The sequence below is a fragment of the Pristiophorus japonicus genome, chromosome 13, assembly GCF_044704955.1.
Source record: "Pristiophorus japonicus isolate sPriJap1 chromosome 13, sPriJap1.hap1, whole genome shotgun sequence".
Taxonomy (NCBI): Eukaryota; Metazoa; Chordata; class Chondrichthyes; family Pristiophoridae; genus Pristiophorus; species Pristiophorus japonicus.
This window is the reverse complement of record NC_091989.1, coordinates 147,148,600-147,169,771: the sequence shown is the minus strand read 5'-3', so window position 1 is coordinate 147,169,771 and position 21,172 is coordinate 147,148,600. Positions and strand designations below refer to the sequence as shown.

At 45.4% G+C, this 21,172-nt stretch overlaps 1 protein-coding gene across 1 annotated transcript in view; it reads left to right on the top strand.

Moving 5' to 3' along the window:
* Nucleotides 1-21,172, top strand: part of LOC139278201 (neural-cadherin) — a 157,051-nt gene that overhangs the window by 35,555 nt on the left and 100,324 nt on the right. The window contains exon 2 of the mRNA XM_070896848.1: nucleotides 5,313-5,510. Within this exon, the coding sequence (XP_070752949.1) occupies nucleotides 5,313-5,510 (198 nt within the window). The remainder of the gene's footprint in view (nucleotides 1-5,312; nucleotides 5,511-21,172) is intronic.

Genomic DNA, 21,172 nt, shown 5'->3' with positions numbered 1-21,172 from the left:
AGATTATTCTCCTTTTCAATTTGTCCAAGATTTGTTCTGCCACCTTTTCATACTATCTTGTATAACCTTATACACTCACCAACACAGAAGCAGAAAGCTTCAAGTCAATGATTCCTGATAGCTTTAACAATAATTTCTTTTTACAGCACAATTGACTCCAATCCATTAACCTTTATAGCTCTCAGTTGTAATATATGTACATAAGGTCTGCCCACCACCAGGGGACACTACCGTCGAAGGTCCTACGGTCATAGGTACACTCGTGCTGGGCCCGGTATATAACCTGAACTTCACCTTTGTATCTTCACTTCTGGAAGCCATTAAAGACTGACCAGGTTACACCTAGTCACTGGCTCACAGTACGGAGTTCATTGTATCATTTCATACATTACAACTGGCGACAAGGCAAATACGAACCCATGCAAAAGTATGGCGAGCACAGCACGATCGAATACTGTTGGAATTCTCGAGAGACTCAATGAGGGAGAGGATTGGGGAGATTTCACGGATCGTCTTGATCAGTATTTCGTGGCAAACGACCTAAACAAAGACAAGGATGCAGAGAAGCTGAGGGCAGTTCTTCTCACCGTCTGTGGCCCCACGATCTATGCACTCATCAAGAATCTGCTCTCACTCACTCTTCCTACAGAAAAGGATTACAAAGAACTGTGTGCTCTAATTCGGGAACACCTTAAACCCATGGAAGGAATCCTCATATCCAGATATCGCTTCTATATGTACGTTCGTCCAGAAGACTAGGACGTAGTGGCATTTGTTGCTGACCTGAGACGTCTTGCAGGGTCTTGCAAATTTGGGCCTGCATTGGAAAATATGCTTCGTGACTTTTTCGTGATTGGGGTCAACCATGAGACGATCTTAAGTAAGCTGCTGGCTGGGGAGACCTCAGCAAGGTGAGCACCATCGCCCAGGCTTGCATGTCCACGCAGAAAAGCACAAAGCAGGTATCGCGACAAAGCATGAACTCCACGGCAAGTACGATGTACAAAATTGTATCGACGGCCGGCAGAGCTGCACATGGCAGGGCCTACTCGACTGCGTCTGCAAGACCGGGAGCCCCTCAAAGTTCGCCATCGAGGGTCTACTCGACTGCGTATGTGAGAACGGGAGCCGCTCAAAGTTCGCCATCGAGGGCCTAGTCGACTGCGTATGTGAAAACGGGAGCCTCTCAAAGCCCGCCATCGGGCGCAAATCTGAGCTCAACGTGTTGGCGTTGTGGCGGCAATCACTGACCCCATCAGTGTCGCTTCAGGCAGTGTGTATGCAGAGGGCATCTTCAGCGGACGTGTCCACAGCGGAGCAAGCGAACTGCGATACACCACGTGGATGATGATCAATTTAGCGTGGATCTGCCGATGCAGCCTGAGACATTTGAGCGCTCCGAGGAGGAAGTGTATAGCGTTCCTAACAAAAAGCCAACCGATAATGATGGAGGTAAAATTAAACGGTGTGCCGGTATCCATGGAATTAGACACGGGTGCGAGTCAATCGATAATGAGCCAGAGGACTTTCGAAAAGCTGTGGGAGATCAAGGCAGAGAGACCTAAGCTGAGTCCGATAAATGCGAAGTTGCTTACCTATACCAGATCATTACTCTTCTATAGTTTAATGTCACAGTTTGCTTTTCCAGCTTTAGAGCACAATACAGATAACTCCCTATAAATATCCACACACCCTGAACTCGTAAACTGTAGTGACATTTACAGTAATTTTAATTCATGTGTAGTTTGAATTGCAAAATGAAAATCACATTTCTGTCGATATATATGCTGTAGCTGTTTTCTCTTCATATACACAAAGGTAATTTAGGACTCGTAATGTAAATAGACCTTTACAACCCTTGACTCTCATGTCCACGTGTGGTTCTGATGTACGCATTTGGAACACACTGAATGCAGGTTCAAGTGATTTTGTGGATGACTGTGCTAAGATTACTCACTGGAGTTCCAAAGGGCCCCACGACAGGGGTTAGTGTACTGGTGCCCAGGGAACAGGCAGTGCTGTTGAGTAAGGATGGACTTGGCTCATTCAGGCTCAATCCAATTACAGCTGAGCCTTTGGGATCTGAAGTGTGATTAATTCCTACACTTCATCGCAGTATGAATATCTGGCTCCCAGCCAACCTCCATTTCTACTACAGATTTCCAGCATCCGCTGTAATATGGTTTTATCCATTTATTTCTAGTGTTTTTTTAATACTGTTATTGGAAACAAAGTAAGCTCCTTTTATTTGTAACTAATTTTGATTGCACTGGCCAGGTTGGGAGAGGGGAAGGGGATACATTTCCTTCCTACCTCCGCATTCAGCTCTACTATTCTGAATTTCCTACTAGTGTTATATGGATAAGGGTTATGATGCAAAAATGCAATTGTGACAGAATCGCTCAAGTCTGAACCAGTTCTGCTCACTAACAAGCTCAAAATCAGCTGAATGACTAAAGTACTTGAAACTGATATTAAAAAGACATTTTCACCATGGGTGAAATTTTGGATAGAATTATTCCAGGCACTATCACGGTGATGTCTGATAAATATCTTATGAGTACTAAGCAAAAGATGCTTTAAAGTACTATTGCCTAGAAATGCCGTGCGCGGGAGGTGCGCTGCCCATCATATTGGTTCGAGCTGCTCAGTAGGCCTCCAGGGCGCGCATCTGAGACTGACATTAGGCCCGTTGCATATGCAAATCAGGTTTAGACACTGGCTGATCTTGCTGCTCTCCTGGTGCCGACAGCTCAATGGTATTATCTTAATAAGGCTTGCGTGCCAATTTACGGTAGTTCTGCCGCCAGCTTTATTAGGCGTTTGCACCGTGTGCTGCACTGGGATCGCGCCCCAGTTCAGGGCTCATTTCTTGGTCCATAAATGTGATAAGAAACAACAACAATAACTTTCATTTATATAGCGCCTTTAATGTAGTAAAAAATGTTCCAAGGCCCATCACAGGAGTGCTATCAAACAAAATTTGACAGAGCATTATCAGACAAATATTGAAAGTAACATGATTATAAAACATAAGAAGCACACAAAAAAGATTAAATGCTAAGATTTTCTCAGAGCACAACCGCGCTAGCAACAAGCATCTTCTTATGTTTGGAGGATTTGCACCTTAATTTTTCTTTATACAAAACAGACGCTGGTGAAGCAATTAGCAAGAGGATTCCAAATTGGTGATTTTATAGATTCTTAGATGTATTTGAATGGACTGAGATCTGCTTGATAATTTCATGTGCTTCAATAGTTGAGCTACAGAGAAACAAGATATGTTTAATTTTGGTCTTGTTTAAAACCATTACTTTGTGGTAATAATGTACTTCATGAACATTCCAGCCATGAACACTTAAATATATGTATTGTCGATTTGGTGTTTCACAAGCGGAGTTACATTTCACATATGGCTGCTGTATAAAGTCAAATGCCAACCAATCTCTCTTTGAGCACTGTGAAAATATGAAACTGCAGTGCATTAGACAGCTGGGAACTTCCTTTAAAATATCAGGTACTTGCTATAAAAGCATATGGCACATCGTGCAACATTCACTAATGTTAGCTTAATGATGCAAAAGTTTTATGCAAAGCAGCAATGACATAAGTCTGTATAGTGTACACTAGAAGTGCGAGAATGAGTCTCAGTTTTGTGGATACTATTGTGCTTTTTAAATATAATCTGTTAGAAATACAGATGATCTGACACTACTGATGTTTTCATGAAAAGATCACGATGAGCCTGTGGACAGAAGTGATGCAGACATAGGCTGATATCTTTTCTACCAAATAATATAGAAAAGCTTTGTACATTATAGATTTTGGAGGTGATTTTAACCCCCCCAGGGCAAGACACTGTCATGGGTGGGGTTAAATTGTTAAAAATGCAAATCCTGACCCCAATCTGCTGCAAACGCCCCCACTTTCGGTTTAACAGGGGTGGGTTTGGGGACGAACGAGTAACTCACTCCTGAGAGGCAGTTGCTAATTATATTATATAAATGAGGCAACATGTCTCAGATTTTATCGTCAATTTGAATTTCACGGCTGCATTGCACGTTCCCCAGGGCTTGGGAAATCAGGCAGCTGATGGGAGGGGGGAGCTGCTGGCTGCAGCGGGAAAGCACTTTTCCAGCACTGCTTGAGGGCCAGAAGGAACAGGAGTGCTTCCCACCAGCTCTTCAAACAAATCTGTCACAATCTGCCTCCCTCCCTCCCTGCGATTTTCAGAACCGCCCCCCATGATCTCTCCCCCCACCCCCCCCATGATCTCTCCCACACCCCAGGATATCTCCCCCCCCCACCAGGATCTCTCCCCCGCACCAGGATATCTCCCCCCACCAGGATCTCTCCCCCCCCCATGATCTCTCCCCCCCCCCCCCAACCCCGCCATGATCTCTCCCCCCACCAGGGTCTCTCCCCGCCCCCATGATCTCTCCCCTCCACCCCATGATCTCTCCCCCCCACCCCATGATCTCTCCCCCCATCAGGATCTCTCCCCGCCCCCGTAATCTCTCCCCCCACCCCATGATCTCTCCCCCCACCCCATGATCTCTCCCCCCCACCCCATGATCTCTCCCCCCACCAGAGTCTCTCCCCCCCGCCCCATGATCTCTCCCCCCACCAGGATCTCTCCCCACCCCCATGATCTCTCCCCCCCATGATCTCTCCCCCCCGCAATGATCTCTTCCCCCTCCCCCCCATGATCTCTCCCCCCACCCCACGAGTATGTGAAGTTGAGAAAATATTCTTACTTCTCCTGGCTCCATAGTAACAAATACTGATACATTATAAAAATAATTACATTTCATCTTAAGCAGAGCAGACCCAACCCGACACCTACTCAACTGATCGACAACCAATTTTGGTGAGGGGGACGTAATATATGATATCCTGCTCTAAGTTTCCTTCCTGCATTACCCCTGTGCTTGCCAACCTTCTGTGGCTCTCTATCCCCCAAGCATTGATTTCAAACTCTATTTCCTCATCTACAAATCCCTCCATATCTTCACAACCTCATTATTGACTTTGCCCTCCTTTGCATCTCCCCTTTTCTCAGCTCTGCACTTCAACCATTTCAGCCCCAGCTCTGGAATGTCCTGTCTAAACACCTCTGCCTTTGTAACTCTCCTCCTTTAAAAGCCTCCTTTAAACCGATCTCTCTGATCATGTCTTCAGTCATCATGCGCAAACATTTTCCTCCTCTCTGTGTCCAGTTATTCTTGCCTCTGTGAAGTGCTTTGTTATGTAAAAGGTGCTCTATAAGTATAATTGACTTAATTACATTGTGTATGGTTTTCTGTTTTCAGGACAGGACTGGTATCTGCTGCACATTGAGGTGGTGGTTAGTGATGTCAATGACAATGCTCCTGAATGGACCATGCTTCCTTTCCCATTCCTGGCTGTGGTATCTCCTGATGCTGTACTGGGAAGCTTTGTCTACCAGCTCCTTGCTCAGGATAAAGATGAAGGTGTTCATGGAGAAGTGGAGTATTTCCTTGTAGAAGGTATGAACTCAACTATAGTACTGCTACATCGGGACTTGAGCCTTTTCTTTTCAAAGGTTTGTACTTGAGTGACGTAAAACTGCTACAGAATGTCAATTTTTTGAGGGGAGATATTCTGTTAACAAACTGTAATTTCAGTTTTATTTTCAGTGGGTTCTTAGCCACTTTATTACAATTTCTCAGGTTTGTCTTTGACATTACAGGTACAACGTCTCAAATCCGACTGTCCAAAAACCAGAATTGTCTGAAAACTGGACATTTTTGAGAAAATCCCATTTGATATTCAATAAAATGAAATCCGGAATTATTGTCTAAAAAACGGACATTTTTGAGAATTTGTTTTGATAAAATCCCATTTGATATTCAGTAAAATAAAATCCGACCTGACCCATGCCACTATTAGTACTTTGTCTGTCTCAGTAGCTTTATCGCAGGCTCTTCTGCACCCCGTCGCCTGCTCCTCCTCCTGCCCCCACTCCGGCATCTTCTCTCCACCTCCCGCCACCATTACCCGACTGGCAGCACTGCACACGTGCGAGACCTGCGCCTGCGCACCAGGCCCCTGCAGCATTGATGGGGCTTAGTCTACCTCACGGAGTGTTCTGGGTACAAAGTGCCGCCATTGTCTTCAATGTTTATCGTGTCCGAAATCTATAAAAATCCGAAAACTGGCACGGTCTCGATCCCAAGATTGCCGGATTTGAGACGTTGTACCTGTATTCTTACAGTTTTTACAAGTCAGAGTGAAAGCTCAAGGCTGTCCATCCAAGGTCACTTCAATCCTCATGCTGGTTATTAGTCGACTCCTTATTTACAATAGACAAACACTTTTACTTTCGTAATTTTCAGTTAAAAATGGATACTCATGGGTAGGGTGGAGTCCCAACACACATGGGTTTTCACCCTTGATCTTCCACCCTCTCAGTTACCAGCTCTATCTCATCCGTGAACTGTAAAGAATGTTTGGCAAAGGTCAGGTGCTTTTCACAAGGAAGAAGAGTTAGCTGAACTGCTTCCGTGCAGCACCTACTGGTTGGCTCCAGAGAGGTACAGGTAGAGAAATGGGAGCAGGTTGCCCTACTGGTCTCTTGCGTAAACACAAGTTGGTGTCTGGCAAAAGGAGACCCAAGCAAGGACACGAGTAAAAAATACGTTAAAAGGGAATCGCAAATTTAAATAACAAACAAAATTCAAGATGTAATTCCCTGCAAGCATTCTGGCAGTAGGTCTCTTTTGTGAAGTGAAACAATGGGAATGTTTGTTCAACAATTGTCCAAATCAGAGGTTCCAGTAAAACAGTAAGATACTTGATGTGTCATCTTCACATGGAAGGCATCAAAATCTCAGATATAAAATCAGAAAATGCTGGACATCTCAGCGGGTCAGGCAGCATCTGGGGAGAGAGAAACAAAGTTAATGTTTCAGGTCGATGACCCTTCCTCTCACCGTCCCTCCTCAGTGTGATAGGTTTCACTTTTCAGTAAAAAAAGCTTTGTTGATTAGATGTTTATTTGCTGAGTGAGTCATGGTAAATCAGTCATTGAAGGTTGGCATGCAGGTACAGCAGGCGGTTAAGAAAGCAAATGGCATGTTGGCCTTCATAGCGAGGGGATTTGAGTACAGGGGCAGAGAGGTGTTGCTACAGTTGTATAGGGCCTTGGTGAGGCAACACCTGGAGTATTGTGTACAGTTTTGGTCTCCTAACTTAAGGAAGGACATTCTTGCTATTGAGGGAGTGCAGCGAAGGTTCACCAGACTGATTCCCGGGATGGCGGGACTGACCTATCAAGAAAGATGGGATCAACTGGGCTTGTATTCACTGGAGTTCAGAAGAATGAGAGGGGACCTCATAGAAACGTTTAAAATTCTGATGGGTTCAGACAGGTTAGATGCAGGAAGAATGTTCCCAATGTTGGGGAAGTCCAGAACCAGGGGTCACAGTCTAAGGATAAGAGGGAAGCCATTTAGGATCGAGATGAGGAGAAACTTCTTCACCCAGAGAGTGGTGAACCTGTGGAATTCTCTACCACAGAAAGTTGTTGAGGCCAATTCACTAAATATATTCAAAAAGGAGTTAGATGAAGTCCTTACTACTAGGGGGATCAAGGGGTATGGTGAGAAAGCAGGAATGGGGTACTGAAGTTGCATGTTCAGCCATGAACTCATTGAATGGCGGTGCAGGCTAGAAGGGCCGAATGGCCTACTCCTGCACCTATTTTCTATGTTTCTATGTCTATGTTTCTATGTTTGGTCAGTTACATGCTGTGCTTTGGAGAAAATAACAACTCTTCTGTGAAAACACCAAGGAAGATGTCAAATTGAAGTCAGCATAAAAAATTGCCTAAATTACTACAGCACGGTCAGACACAGTGGTTCAGAATTCCTGGGGCCCTGCTTTGCTGTCATAAGCACCGATCCTTATCCAAGGCCTGAGATTGTGTCTCAAATACCAGAGGCAAGATAATTTGCATAGCTGGGACAGGCCGCTGTCACGTTCAAAGGTACTTTATCGGCAGCTGCCTGGTTCAAGCTGATTTGCCCTTCGAAAGTGGAGGACAGACCTCTGGAAGCCTGAATTGGCGGAAGAAAAAAATATTTTTATTTAAAACAATTTGGCTCCCACTGAATCCACTTCAACAACAACAACAACAACAAAAACAACTTAGGCTGGGTTTTCGGTTCTGCTCATTTTGAGGTGGTAATGATGCCGGGGCATTAAAGTTTGCACCCGGGAACAGTTTGTGCCTCAGTTAGCAAAATTTATCAGCTGGGCCCTAAGTCTGGTGCGGAGTATTTTAGGATGCTAGGAATGCTCTAAGAGAGGCCTGAGGGGGAAAAAAGAACCTGAAAAAAAACAGCAAAAACATTCCCAATAAATAACTCATGCCACCACAACATAAATCGCAAAAAAAAATAATAAACGATCACACTTACCTGAGGTCTACATTACTTATCTCACTAAGGCCAGGACAGCTCGGACCGCCAGCTTTCACAGGCATTCCCACCAGGGAACATGACAGCGACTGTGGCTCTTGTATTGGACTGTTCAGTCACCTAAGGACTCATTTTTAGAGTGGAAGCAAGTCTTCCTCGATTCCGAGGGACTGCCTATGATGATGATCTCACCAGGGCGCTCTGCGGAGTGCTACGGATCGGGCGGCAGCCAAACATCGGGCGGCAACCAGGGGCAGCCAGGGGCATTGCACACCGGCTCGCCTCTTCCAGGCGGTAATGCTCCGTGTCCCGTCTCAACCGGCATCGAATGTCCCGGTAGGGAGCTGGAAGGTGGCCATCGGCCGGGAACTGCTTACCGTCGTCATTGCCGCATCTCCAGGGCACTAACAGGGGCATCACAAGACAGTAAATCCAGCCCCGTGTATTTATATAGCGCCTTTAACATAGTGACATGTTCCTAGACGCTTCACAGGAGTATTATGAGATTAAAAAATTAACACTGGGCTGCATAGGAGAAATTAGGGCAGATGACCAAAAGCTTGGCCTGAGAGGCAGATTTTAAGGAGCTTCTTGAGGGAGGAAAGAGAGGTAGAAAGGCGGAGAAGTTTAGGCAGGAAATTCCAGAGCTTAGGGCCTAGGCAATAGAAGGCACGGCCACCAATGGTTGAGCGATTATAATCAGGGATGCTCAAGAGGTCAGAATTAGAAGAGCGCAGACATCTCGGGCGGTTGTGGGGCTGGAGGAGATTACTGAGATAGGGAGGGGCGAGGCCATGGAGGGATTTAAAAACAAGGATGAGAATTTTGAAATTGAGGCATTGCTTAACCGGGGCCAATGTAGTCAGCAAGCACAGGGGCGAACAAGAGAAAATAATCAATCTCCTCTGGGATTGATTACTTTATTCCAGTGAAGGTTTGTGGCCATGAGAAGAAACATAGAAACATAGAAACATAGAAAATAGGTGCAGGAGTAGGTCATTCGGCCCTTCGAGCCTGCACTACCATTAAATAAGATCATGGCTGATCATTCGCCTCAGTACCCCTTTCCCCTTTCCTACTTTCTCTTCATACCCCTTGATCCCTTTAGCCATAAGGGCCATATCTAACTCCTTCAGTTCCTCCTTCTCGCTAGACCCTCGGTCCCCTAGTATTTCCGGAAAATTATTTGTGTTTTCCTTCGTCAAGACAGAACCAAAGTATTTGTTCAATTGGTCTGCTATTTCTTTGTTCCCCATTATAAATTCACCTGAATCTGACTGCAAGGGATCTACATTTGTCTTCACTAATCTTTTTCTCTTCACATATCTGTAGAAGCTTTTGCAGTCAGTTTTTATGTTCCCGGCAAGCTTCTTCTCATACTCTATTTCCCCCCTCCTAATTAAACCCTTTGTCCTCCTCTGCTGAATTCTAAATTTCTCCCAGTCCTCAGGTTTGCTGCTTTTTCTGGCCAATTTATATGTCTCTTCCTTGGATTTAACACTATCCTTAATTTCCCTTGTTAGCCACGGTTGAGCCACCTTCCCCGTTTTATTTTTACTCCAGACAGGGATGTACAATTGTTGAAGTTCATCCATGTGATCTTTAAATGTTTGCCATTGCCTATCCACCGTCAACCCTTTAAGTATCATTCTCCAGTCTATTCTAGCCAATTCACGTCTCATACCATCGAAGTTACCTTTTCTGAAGTTCAGGACCCTAGTCTCTGAATTAACTGTGTCACTCTCCATCTTAATAAAGAATTCTACCAAATTATGGTCACTCTTCCCCAAGGGGCCTCGCACAACAAGATTGCTAATTAGTCCTTTCTCATTACACATCACCCAGTCTAGGATGGGCAGCCCTCTAGTTGGTTCCTCGACATATTGGTCTAGAAAATCATCCCTAATACACTTTAGGAAATCCTCCTCCACCGCATTGCTACCCGTTTGGTTAGCCCAATCTTACTGTAGATTAAAGTCACCCATGATAACTGCTGTACCTTTATTGCACGTATCCCTAATTTCTTGATTGATGCTGTCTCCAACCTCACTACTACTGTTTGGTGGTCAGTACACAACTCCCACTAGCATTTTCTGCCCTTTGGTATTCCGCAGCTCTACCCATACAGATTCCACATCATCCAAGCTAATATGCTTCCTTGCTATTGCGTTAATTTCCTCTTTAACCAGCAACGCTACCCCACCTCCTTTTCCTTTCTGTCTATCCTTCCTAATGTTAAATACCCCTGGATGTTGAGTTCCCAGCCTTGGTCACCCTGAAGTCATGTCTCCGTGATGCCAATTATATCATATTCGTTAATTGCTGCCTACGCAGTTAATTCATCCACCTTATTACGAATACTCCTCGCATTGAGGCACAGAGCCTTCTGGCTTGTCTTTTTAACACACTTTGCCCCTTTAGAATTTTGCTGTAATGTGGCCCTTTTTGATTTTTGCCTTGGGTTTCTCTGTCCTCCACTTTTACTTTTTTTCTTTCAATCTTTTGCTTCTGCCCCCATTCTACTTCCCTCTGTCTCCCTGCATAGGTTCCCATCCCCCTGCCATATTATTTTAACCCCTCCCCAACAGCACTCGCAAACGCCTAGGACATTGGTTCCGGTCCTGCCCAGGCGCAGACCCATGCCCAGTTCCATTGATACCTTTCAAGGGTGTAAATGAAATATTTTTCTGAGGAAGGCATGGACATCCCCCCGACATGCCCCTTGATGTTGAACGGAGGACGGAAGTTCTGCCCATGGCCCTCCCAACCAGATTTTAAAGGTTGAATTCAATAGGCTTAAACGTAACCCAGCCACAGAAAGTTTGGGGCCAGTATGTAGTCTTCTTTGTCCTCGTTCTCTGCTTGAGGCACTTTATTTTTGTTTCAGTGCTTTCAAAATTGTACACTGTCGAGATGTAAAATATTATTTTCTTTACAGTTGCATATTTGCCAGATCTGAAGGGTTGATGAGCCACTTTGATACCATTGTCATTTGGGATCATTTTAACTTTTTTCACTGGGCAGAAACTGGATGATAGAGAATGGGCAGCCCGTTTTACACCTCTCCTGATTGTTTCTTTCCATTGAAGTCAGGAGTTTACCGCCTTTACTGCCTAATATTTAATTATATGATAGTGTAACCCAAGGGTGTAACAATAGGACTCTTGAACTGAACTGAAAATCATGCCTTTCGCATGTGCCCTCTTATTAGTCCTTCAAATCTTTTCAAAGACAGACTGAAACACTTGATGAGACAAGCAGATTGGCAGTGTTAAGCTGCTTTATTTCACAGACAGTAGGTGGACAGACAGCCTAACAGCCAAAACCAATTCTACTGGCTAGGATAGACTGGAGAATGATACTTAAAGGGTTGATGGTGGATAGGCAATGGCAGACATTTAAATATCACATGGATGAACTACAACAATTGTACATCCCTGTGTGGCGTAAGAATAAAAAAGGGAAGGTGGCTCAACCGTGGCTAACAAGGGAAATTAGGGAAAGTGTTAAGTCCAAGGAAGAGGCCAGAAAAAGCAGCAAACCTAAGGACTGGGAGAAATTTAGAATTTAGCAGCGGAGGACAAAAGGTTTAACTAGGAGGGGGAAAATAGAGTATGAAAGTAAGCTTGCAGGGAACATAAAAACTGACTGCAAAAGCTTCTATAGATATGTGAAGAAAAAAAGATTAGTGAAGACTAATGTAGGTCCCTTGCAGTCAGAATCAGGTGAATTCATAATGGGGAACAAGGAAATAGCAGACCAATTGAACAAATACTTTGGTTCTGTCTTCACTAAAGAAGACATGAATAACCTCCCGAAATTACTTGGAGACCGAAGGTCTAACGAGAAGGGGGAACTGAGGGAAATCCTTATTAGTCAGGAAATGGTGTTAGCGAAACTGAAGGGACTGAAGGCCGATAAATCCCCAGGGCCTGATAGTCTGCATCCCAAGTACTTGAGGAAATGGCCCTAGAAATAGTAGATGCATTGGTGGTCATTTTCCAACATTCCATGGACTCTGGTTCAGTTCCTATGGATTGGAGGGTAGCTAATGTAACCACACTTTTTAAAAAAGGAGGGAGAGAGAAAAAAGCGAATTATAGACCGGTTAGCCTGACATCGGTGGTGGGGAAAATGCTGGAATCAATTATTAAAGATGAAGTGGCAGCGCATTTGGAAAGCAGTGACAGGATCGGTCCAAGTCAGCATGGATTTTGAAAGGGAAATCATGCTTGACAAATCTTCTAGAGTTTTTTGAGGATGTAACTAGTAGAGTTGTTAAGGGAGAACCAGTGGATGTGGTGTATTTGGTTTTTGACAAGGTCCCACACAGGAGATTAGTGTGCAAAATTAAGGCACATGGTATTGATGTGACTAGAGAACTGGTTGGCAGACAGGATGCAAAGAGTGGGAATAAACGGATCCTTTTCAGAATGGCAGGCAGTGACTAGTGGGGTGCTGCAGTGTTCAGTACTGGGACCCCAGCTATTTACAATATACATGAATGATTGAGACGAAGGAATTGAATGTAATATCTCCAAGTTTGCAGATAACACTAAGCTGGGTGGCAGTGTGAACTGTGAGGAGGATGCTAGAAGGCTGCAGGGGGACTTGGACAGGTTAGCTGAATGGGCAAATGCATGGCAGATGCAGTATAATGTGGATAAATGTGAGGTTATCCACTTTGGTGGCAAAAACAGGAAGGCAGATTATTATCTGAATGGTGACAGATTAGTAAAAGGGGAGATGCAACGAGACCTGGGTGACATGGTACATCAGTCATTGAAGGTAGTGTAGGGGATGGTGGGTTTTGTCAGCCTTTACTGACCTTGACGGTTCGAATCGTCACACTCCCTGGTTCTAGGACTTGGAATTATTTAGGGGATGTGATAGATGTAGACAGACAACTGTTTGGTGCAAGAACAAATATTTTATTTAGAAAATAGCACACCACACTAATTAACTTAATAGCATATAACAAAATGTACAGAAAAAGGGGGAAAACGTATACGCAACGGGTACAAAGGTTATGCAATGAAAAAAAAAACAGCTCCCACCACTACACTAACTAAGCTAGGCTCTGAAATTGCAGGGACTATGCTCACCAAAGGATTTCTCTACAGTTTAGACCAGTTGCACACTGCTTTCTCTCTCCTCAATCTTGTGGATTCTTTGGCTGGTTGCGGTGTCTTCGGTATTATCACTGGTCGACGTTTTGATGGTAAATAAGTTTTTTCCTTGAGTCAGCGCTGGATGATTGTTGGTTTTTCAGTGACTCCGAGGCATCTTGTTAGGTTTTTCTTGTTGCGTTGCTGTAACCTCGTGTGGCAAGTTAGATGTTTCAAAGCCAGAGTCAAAGAGCCCAGAGTCCAAGTGCTTTTCCAGAGTGTTCTTGGATACGTTTCCTCAGCCCAAAAGTCACCACAGCCCAAAAGTTATCACAGCCTAAATGTCACCCCAGTGTGTTCAAAAGTGTTTCCTCAGTCCAAAGGTTTTCCACAGCTACCAGCAAAGGCTTCCAGTTTTACAGGGATTGGACAGGTTGGATGCAGGAAGAATGTTCCCGATGTTGGTGAAGTCCAGAACCAGGGGTCACAGTCTAAGGATAAGGTGTAAGCCATTTAGGACCGAGATGAGGAGAAACTTCTTCACTCAGTGAATTGTGAACCTGTGGAATTCTCTACCACAGAAATTTGTTGAGACCAGTTTGTTAGATATATTCAAAAGGAAGTTAGATGTGGCCCTTACGGCTAAAGGGATCAAGGGGTATGGAGAGAAAGCAGGAATGGGGTACTGAGGTTGCATGATCAGCCATGATCATATTGAATGGTGGTGCAGGCTCGAAGGGCCGAATGGCCTACTCCTGCACCTATTTTCTATGTTTCTATGTTTTTACTTAACTCAATCTCGTTTCTCCCTTTGTAAAGTACGAAAAAAATGTGTCTTGCGTGGGCGGACTTACTTGTTTTTGTATAGCTTCTTTCTAGGCAACTTCTAACTGTAAAACCAAATCTCCTGCATTTTTAGCCTCCAGCTCCAGACCCAAGGCTGTGTCTTGCCAGGTTTTCCTTTTTTCTGTTAATTCTAATCCTAAGAAGCAAAGGGTCGATGTCTCTAACCTTCCCATTCACAGTCTGTCAATCAAATCGAATACCCCATCTCCCAGGAGTATATTCTTCACAATTTATGAAGTGCTCACAGGAATACAATAATCCTTTACACCATGAGTGTGAATATGGCCTTGATCATCTGTGATGAGACAATAGATCCTTGTTGTATCAAAATAAAAACAGAAAATGCTGGAAATACTCAGTAGGTCAGGCAGCATCAATGGAGAGAGAAACAGAGTTAATGCTTCAGGTTGATGACCTTTCATCAGAACTGGAAAAAGTTAGAAGTGTAACAGGTTTTAAGCAAGTGCAGAGGCAGGGAAAGGGGGAAGGGAGGGAGAAACAAAAGGGTAGGTCTGTGATAGGGTGGAAGGCAGGAAAGATTAAATGATAAAAGGGATGATGGTGCAAAGCAAAAGTGGATGGTAATAGGACAAGTAAAGAAACAAAAGATGGGTCTAGAGGAGGCGTAAATGGCAACAGCAGAATCATCAACAGCTGCTGTCCAAAAAATGGGGGCAGTGGTTATAATCTGAAATTGTTGCACTCAGTATTAAGTCCAGAAAGCTGTAACGTGCCTGTTCATTGGAGCCGGTTTTGAAGCCGAGGATAGAGTGGTGGGAGTGGGATGGAGAATTAAAATGACAGGTGACTGGAAGCTCGGGGTCACACTTGCGGACTGACCTGAGGTGTTCTGCAAAGCGATCACCCAATTTAGAGGAGACCGCATCGTGAGCAACGAATACAGTATACTAAATTGTAAGAAGTACAAATAAATCGCTATTTCACCTGGAAAGGATGTTTGGAGCCCTGGACGGTGGGAAGGGAGGCGATAAAAGGGCAGGTTTTGCATCTCCTGCACTTACACGGGAAGGTGCCGTGGGAAGGGGAGTGATTGAGAAGTGGAGGGAGCGGTTCCTTCGGGATGCTGAAAGGGGAGGGGAGGGGAAAATGTGTTTAGTGGTGGCATCATGCTGGAGATGGCGGATATGGCGGAGGATGATCCATTGAATGTAAAGGCAGGTGGGATGGAAGGAGAGGACAAGGGGAACCCTGCCATGGTTCTGGGAGGGAGAGGAAGGGGTGAGAGCAGAAGTGCGGGAAATGGACCCTGTCCCACCTGGTGTTAATGCACATTTTTCAATGCCCGCAGCTTGTCTTTTTAAACGTGTGAATTCACGTTGCTTTAAAACAAAACCTTAAACATAACTCAATCACAGAACCCTTTCCACAAAGAAATAAATGATCCAAAGTCCTAAAATGTGACATTCAGTAAGATAAGAAACTTTTCTTTTTTAATCCCTTGGGATCCAGGAAATTAAGAAGAAAAGATATAAAATAAAATGAAATGGGACACAATGGGGGGAATTTTAACCCCCAAGGACGGGTGGGATGGGGACGGGTGGGAATTCTAAAAATTTCAAGCGTGGCCACAACCAGCCTCCAACACGGCCACTTTCAGATTTAACAGAGGTGCGTTTGGCTGCGTGCAAGTAACCTGTTCACTGGAGGCAGGTCGATCATTAGCACATAATAACGAAGCAATTTTTAAGTGAGTTCAACAATGATTTCAATTTACTGACTCCAGCACAGGTTTCTCGGGATTTGGGAAACTCGCCAGTGAAACAGAAATGAGACTGAGTGGCACTTCACGGAGGTTTTTAAAGTTCAGATTGGCCGTTGTTAATAAAGGCTCATGTTTACAGCTGCTTTGTCAGTTCCTTCTGGCAAATGTTTTGCAGTGAGTTCTTGTGAATATAAACATTTTTGAGAAGTTTGGAGGTTTTCAAATGGGCAACATCAGGATGGGGGTGCCATGGATGTTTTTGAGAGGACATCGGATGAGGAAGGCAAGCACCATCCACACAGCAAGATCATGCTAAGGTGGGATCTGCAGGTGCACAAGTGAGAGATGCACAACACAGATCTGGAGAACAGAGTGAAGAACAGCAGAGAGGGGAGCAACAAAGAGGCTGAAGTTGCAGGAGGCACTACCCACGTGAGAGAGTCTACAGACACTCCAATTCCTTGACCCATCTCCGCAGGCTCAGATTGACACGGCAGGTAGTCGCGGACATCTGCCGCATCCTTCAAGAAGAGCTACTCCCTGCTGGACCTGTTGACCATGCAGTGCCCATCACTGTGAAAGTCACCACTGATCTCAATTTCTTTGCCTCTGGCTCCTTCCAGTGTGCCACTGGAGACATCTCGAGGGTCTCTCAGTCAGCTGCACATAAATGCATACATCAAATCTATATCAAGCATACATTCACTTGAGTAGAATAGGCTTATATTCCTTAGAGTTTAAAAGAATGAGAGGTGATCTCATTGAAACATATAAAATTCTTAAAGCACTTGACAGGGTGGATCCTGCGAGGATGTTGCCCTTGGCTGGGGAGTCTAAAACTAGGGGATCACCGTCTCAGAATGAGGGGTCAGCCATTTTAGGACGAAGAGGAGGAGAAATTTCTTCACTCAGAGGGTGGTGAATCCTTGGAATTCTCTACCCCGGAGAGCTGTGATGCTCAGTCATTGAGTATATTCAAGACAAAGATTCATAGATTTTTGGATACCAATGGAATTAAGGGATATGGGGAAAATGTGGAAAGGTGGAGTTGAGTAAAAGATCAGCTTTGATCTTATTAAATGGTGGAGCAGGTTCGAAGGGCCGAATGGCCTACTCCTGCTCCTATTTCTTAGGTTCTTATAAGTCATGTATTGGCTCATGACACCTGTGAGGAACCCCACTAGTGAGGCGCAGGAGCGCTACATCAAGAGCCACATGACCACCAAGTGCGTCATCGAGCAAGCCATCGGCATGTTGAAGATCAGTGCCGTGTTGTAAAGCCACAGATAAGGTATCAATTATCCTGTTTAAGGTGGCAGATATCTCCTGCACGGCCGTGGTCATGGCCTGCATGGATTCATTTCAGAACCATGCTTGAAGCTCCATGAAGGCGGCCATTCTCTCCATGGTAGACATTCTCGCAATTACCTGCGACACCAATCCACCACTGTTGCGGTTGGACTCTTCCATCCTCCTTACTATTTTGAGAGTATACATGGAATATCATTCAGTATCTTGCAAAGTTGCTGCTATACCTCTATCATTCTCGTTCTTAACGATAGCTCCCTGGGTTCAGCATCTGTGTCCAGTTGAACAGAGCTTGAAGAGGATTGTGTCCCCCAACACGGACTCTCCACAGCTGTCCCAGCCACCAGTGTCTGCTCGTGCTCACTTGTCAATTGTAAATCACAACTACAACTTGCATCTATATAGCGCCTTTAACATAGATGACACAAAGATTAGTGAGAAAGCGGGTTGTGCAGAGGACACAGAGAGGCTGCAAAGAGATTTAGATAGGTTAAGCGAATGGGCTAAGGTTTGGCAGATGGAATACAATGTCGGAAAATGTGAGGTCATCCGCCTTGGGAAAAAAAACAGTAAAAGGGAATATTATTTGAATGGGGAGAAATTACAACATGCTGCAGTGCAGAGGGACCTGGGGGTCCTTGTGCATGAATCCCAAAAAGTTAGTTTGCAGGTGCAGCAGGTAATCAGGAAGGCGAATGGAATGTTGGCCTTCATTGCGAGAGGGATGGAGTACAAAAGCAGGGAGGTCCTTCTGCAACTGTACAGGGTATTGGTAAGGCCGCACCTGGAGTACTGCGTGCAGTTTTGGTCACCTTACTTAAGGAAGGATATACTAGCTTTGGAGGGGGTATAGAGACGATTCACTAGGCTGATTCGGAGATGAGGGGGTTACCTTATGATGATAGATTGAGTAGACTGGGTCTTTACTCGTTGGAGGTCAGAAGGATGAGGGGTGATCTTATAGAAACATTTAAAATAAAGAAAGGGATAGACAAGATAGAGGCAGAGAGGTTGTTTCCACTGGTCGGGGAGACTAGAACTAGGAGGCACAGCCTCAAAATACGGGGAAGCCAATTTAAAACCTAGTTGAGAAGGAATTTCTTCTCCCAGAGGGTTGTGAATCTGTGGAATTCTCTGCCCAAGGAAGCAGTTGAGGCTAGCTCATTGAATGTATTCAAATCACAGATGGATAGATTTTTAACCAATAAGGGAATTAAGGGATATGGGGAGCGGGCGGGTAAGTGGAGCTGAGTCCACGGCCAGATCAGCCATGATCTTGTTGAATGGCGGAGCAGGCTCGAGGGGCTAGATGGCCTACTCCTGTTCCTAATTCTTATGTTCTTATGTACTAAAACGTCCCAAGGCACTTCATATGAGCATTATCAAACAAAATTTGACACAGAATGACATAAGGTGATATTAGGGCATGACCAAAAGCTTGGTCAAAGATGCAGGGGGCGAAATTGCCCTCCGCCCCGTTTGGGGCAGATATTTAGAATGAATTTCAGCCTGAATTGATGGGACGGAGAATAGAGCAAAATTGCCCTCTTTCCTTTAAAAAAAAATAATTGGGGCGGTTTTTGGGCCGGCAGAGAGGCAGAAGCAAGTCGGGAGCGGGACTGAAGGCAGGCGGTGTCATCAGCACCACGCTGAGCACGTCAGCATGATGCTAACGCGTCTCAATGTCCTGCCCCTTCACTTAAAGGGGAGGGACACTTCGAGGCCTACGTTGAGCCCACTGGCCCACCAGGGAGGGTTTCAGCTAAGTCAGTGGCCCGGTACCCACGAGGGGGTGCCGGCCTGCCCGTTGGCAGCCTGGCCGAACCCATGGCCACCATTATTGGGCTGACTGCAGAGTCAGTCGACAATTAAAATAAAATGGCGATCTCGATGGGGTGCCCACCCCTTTATTTAAGGGCGGACGCACCACCCAGCCACTGACAGCCACCGGGATAAACTGTTTGGGGCACTGACCGTTGATGGCTCCACTCCCGTGGGGCAATTTCCCTCGCAAGGCGGTAAGGGGTTGGCGCATGCCCGACAACGGGTCAGAGCACCGGGCAGGGCACAAACACGGGGTGCAGTGGAATCCCATTTCTGCCGTCCCTGGCCTGGGAGCAATTCCACATGGATGGAACCATCCGCCTGCCCCCAGTCAGAAAGGACTTAATGTCCCGTTACTGCCTCTTACAGGGCCATGAGGGAGCGGGTAATTTCGGCCCCGTAGGTTTTAAGAAGAGCCTTAAAGGAGATGAGAGATAGAGAGGCAGAGAGGTTTAGGGAGGGAATTCCAGAGTTTAGGGCCCAGGCAGCTGAAGGCATAGCCACCAATAGGGTAGCGATTAAAATCAGCGTTGCACAAGAGGCCAGCATTGGAGGAGCACAGAGATCTGGGAGGGTTGGAAGTGGTTGCAGAGATGGGGAGAGGTGCGGCCTTGGAGGGATTTGAAAACAAGGACGATAATTTTAAAATGAAGGTTGAGCAATGTAGGTTAGCGAGCACAGGGGTGATGGGTGAACGGGACTTGGCGTGAGTTAGAAAATGGGCAGCAGAGTTTTGTATGAGCTCAAGTTTATGGTGGGTGGAAGATGGGAGGCCAGCCAGGAGAGCCAAGTCTAGAGGTAACAAAGCCATGGATGAGGGTTTCAGCACCAGATGAGCTGAGGCAGGGGCTGAGTCGGGCGATGTTACGGAGAATGAATTCGGCGGTCGTAGTGATGGTGTGGATATGTGGTCGGAAGCTCATCTCGGGGTCAAATATGACAGTAAGGTTGTGAACAGTCTGCTTCAGCCTCGGACAGTTGCTAGGGAAAGGGATGGTGTCGGTGGCTAGGGATCGAAGTTTGTGGCGGAGACCGAAGACAATGGTTTTGGTCTTCCCAATATCTAGTTGTAAATTACTGTTTATCCAGTGCTGGGTGTCGGACAAGCAGTCTGACAATTTAGAGATAATGGAGGGGTCGTGAGAAGTGATGGTGGGGTAGAACCAGGTTTCGCCAGCATACATGTGGAACCTGACTTGTTTTCAGATGATGTCGCCAAGGGGCTGCATGTAGCACCAGATGAAAACACAACTAACTCTTTAACTGGACCCACCACTGGTGCATGGCTGTGTGTCCTGTAACGGTGCAACCACAGAAGGAACAAGGTCCTCTGAGGAATCGTTGGCATGCATGTCCACAGACTCTTGCTCTATGTGTGAAGGCCCTGGAAGACAAATAAAAGGAATATGAATTCATTCTTGCTCAGTAACAATCTTGACAATCACCAATCACCATACTCAGGCTACTCATACTTCAATCACTGATGAAATAAAATCAGCATGTGTGTCAGAGATCATTTTAATTCTATTACAGGGCATCTGTGAGTTCCCAATCTCTCCATCTCTGACTGACAGTGACGCAGATGTGCCACTTATCTACATGGCTTCTTCCTCTGCATCTGTGGGGTGGAAAACTTGTGGTTGTCCACCTCCAGTCCTCTTCCTTATGTTTTGCACTCTCTCCTCCTACAAGGGGGTGAAAGAACAGATCTGGAAGTGACTGGAGGTCACGTATTCATCCGATGGCTGTAGTACAGTTGGTGAGGGTGACTATCAGACAAATACATCACATTGCACGGCAGCGCTGGAGGAATACACGGGGAGGTGAGGAAGTGCTTCGAAAGTGAAGGATGGGTGCTGTTGAAACTTAAGAAGAGCGATGTGATAGAATACATTTTGCAAGACAGAGTGGGGGTGGGG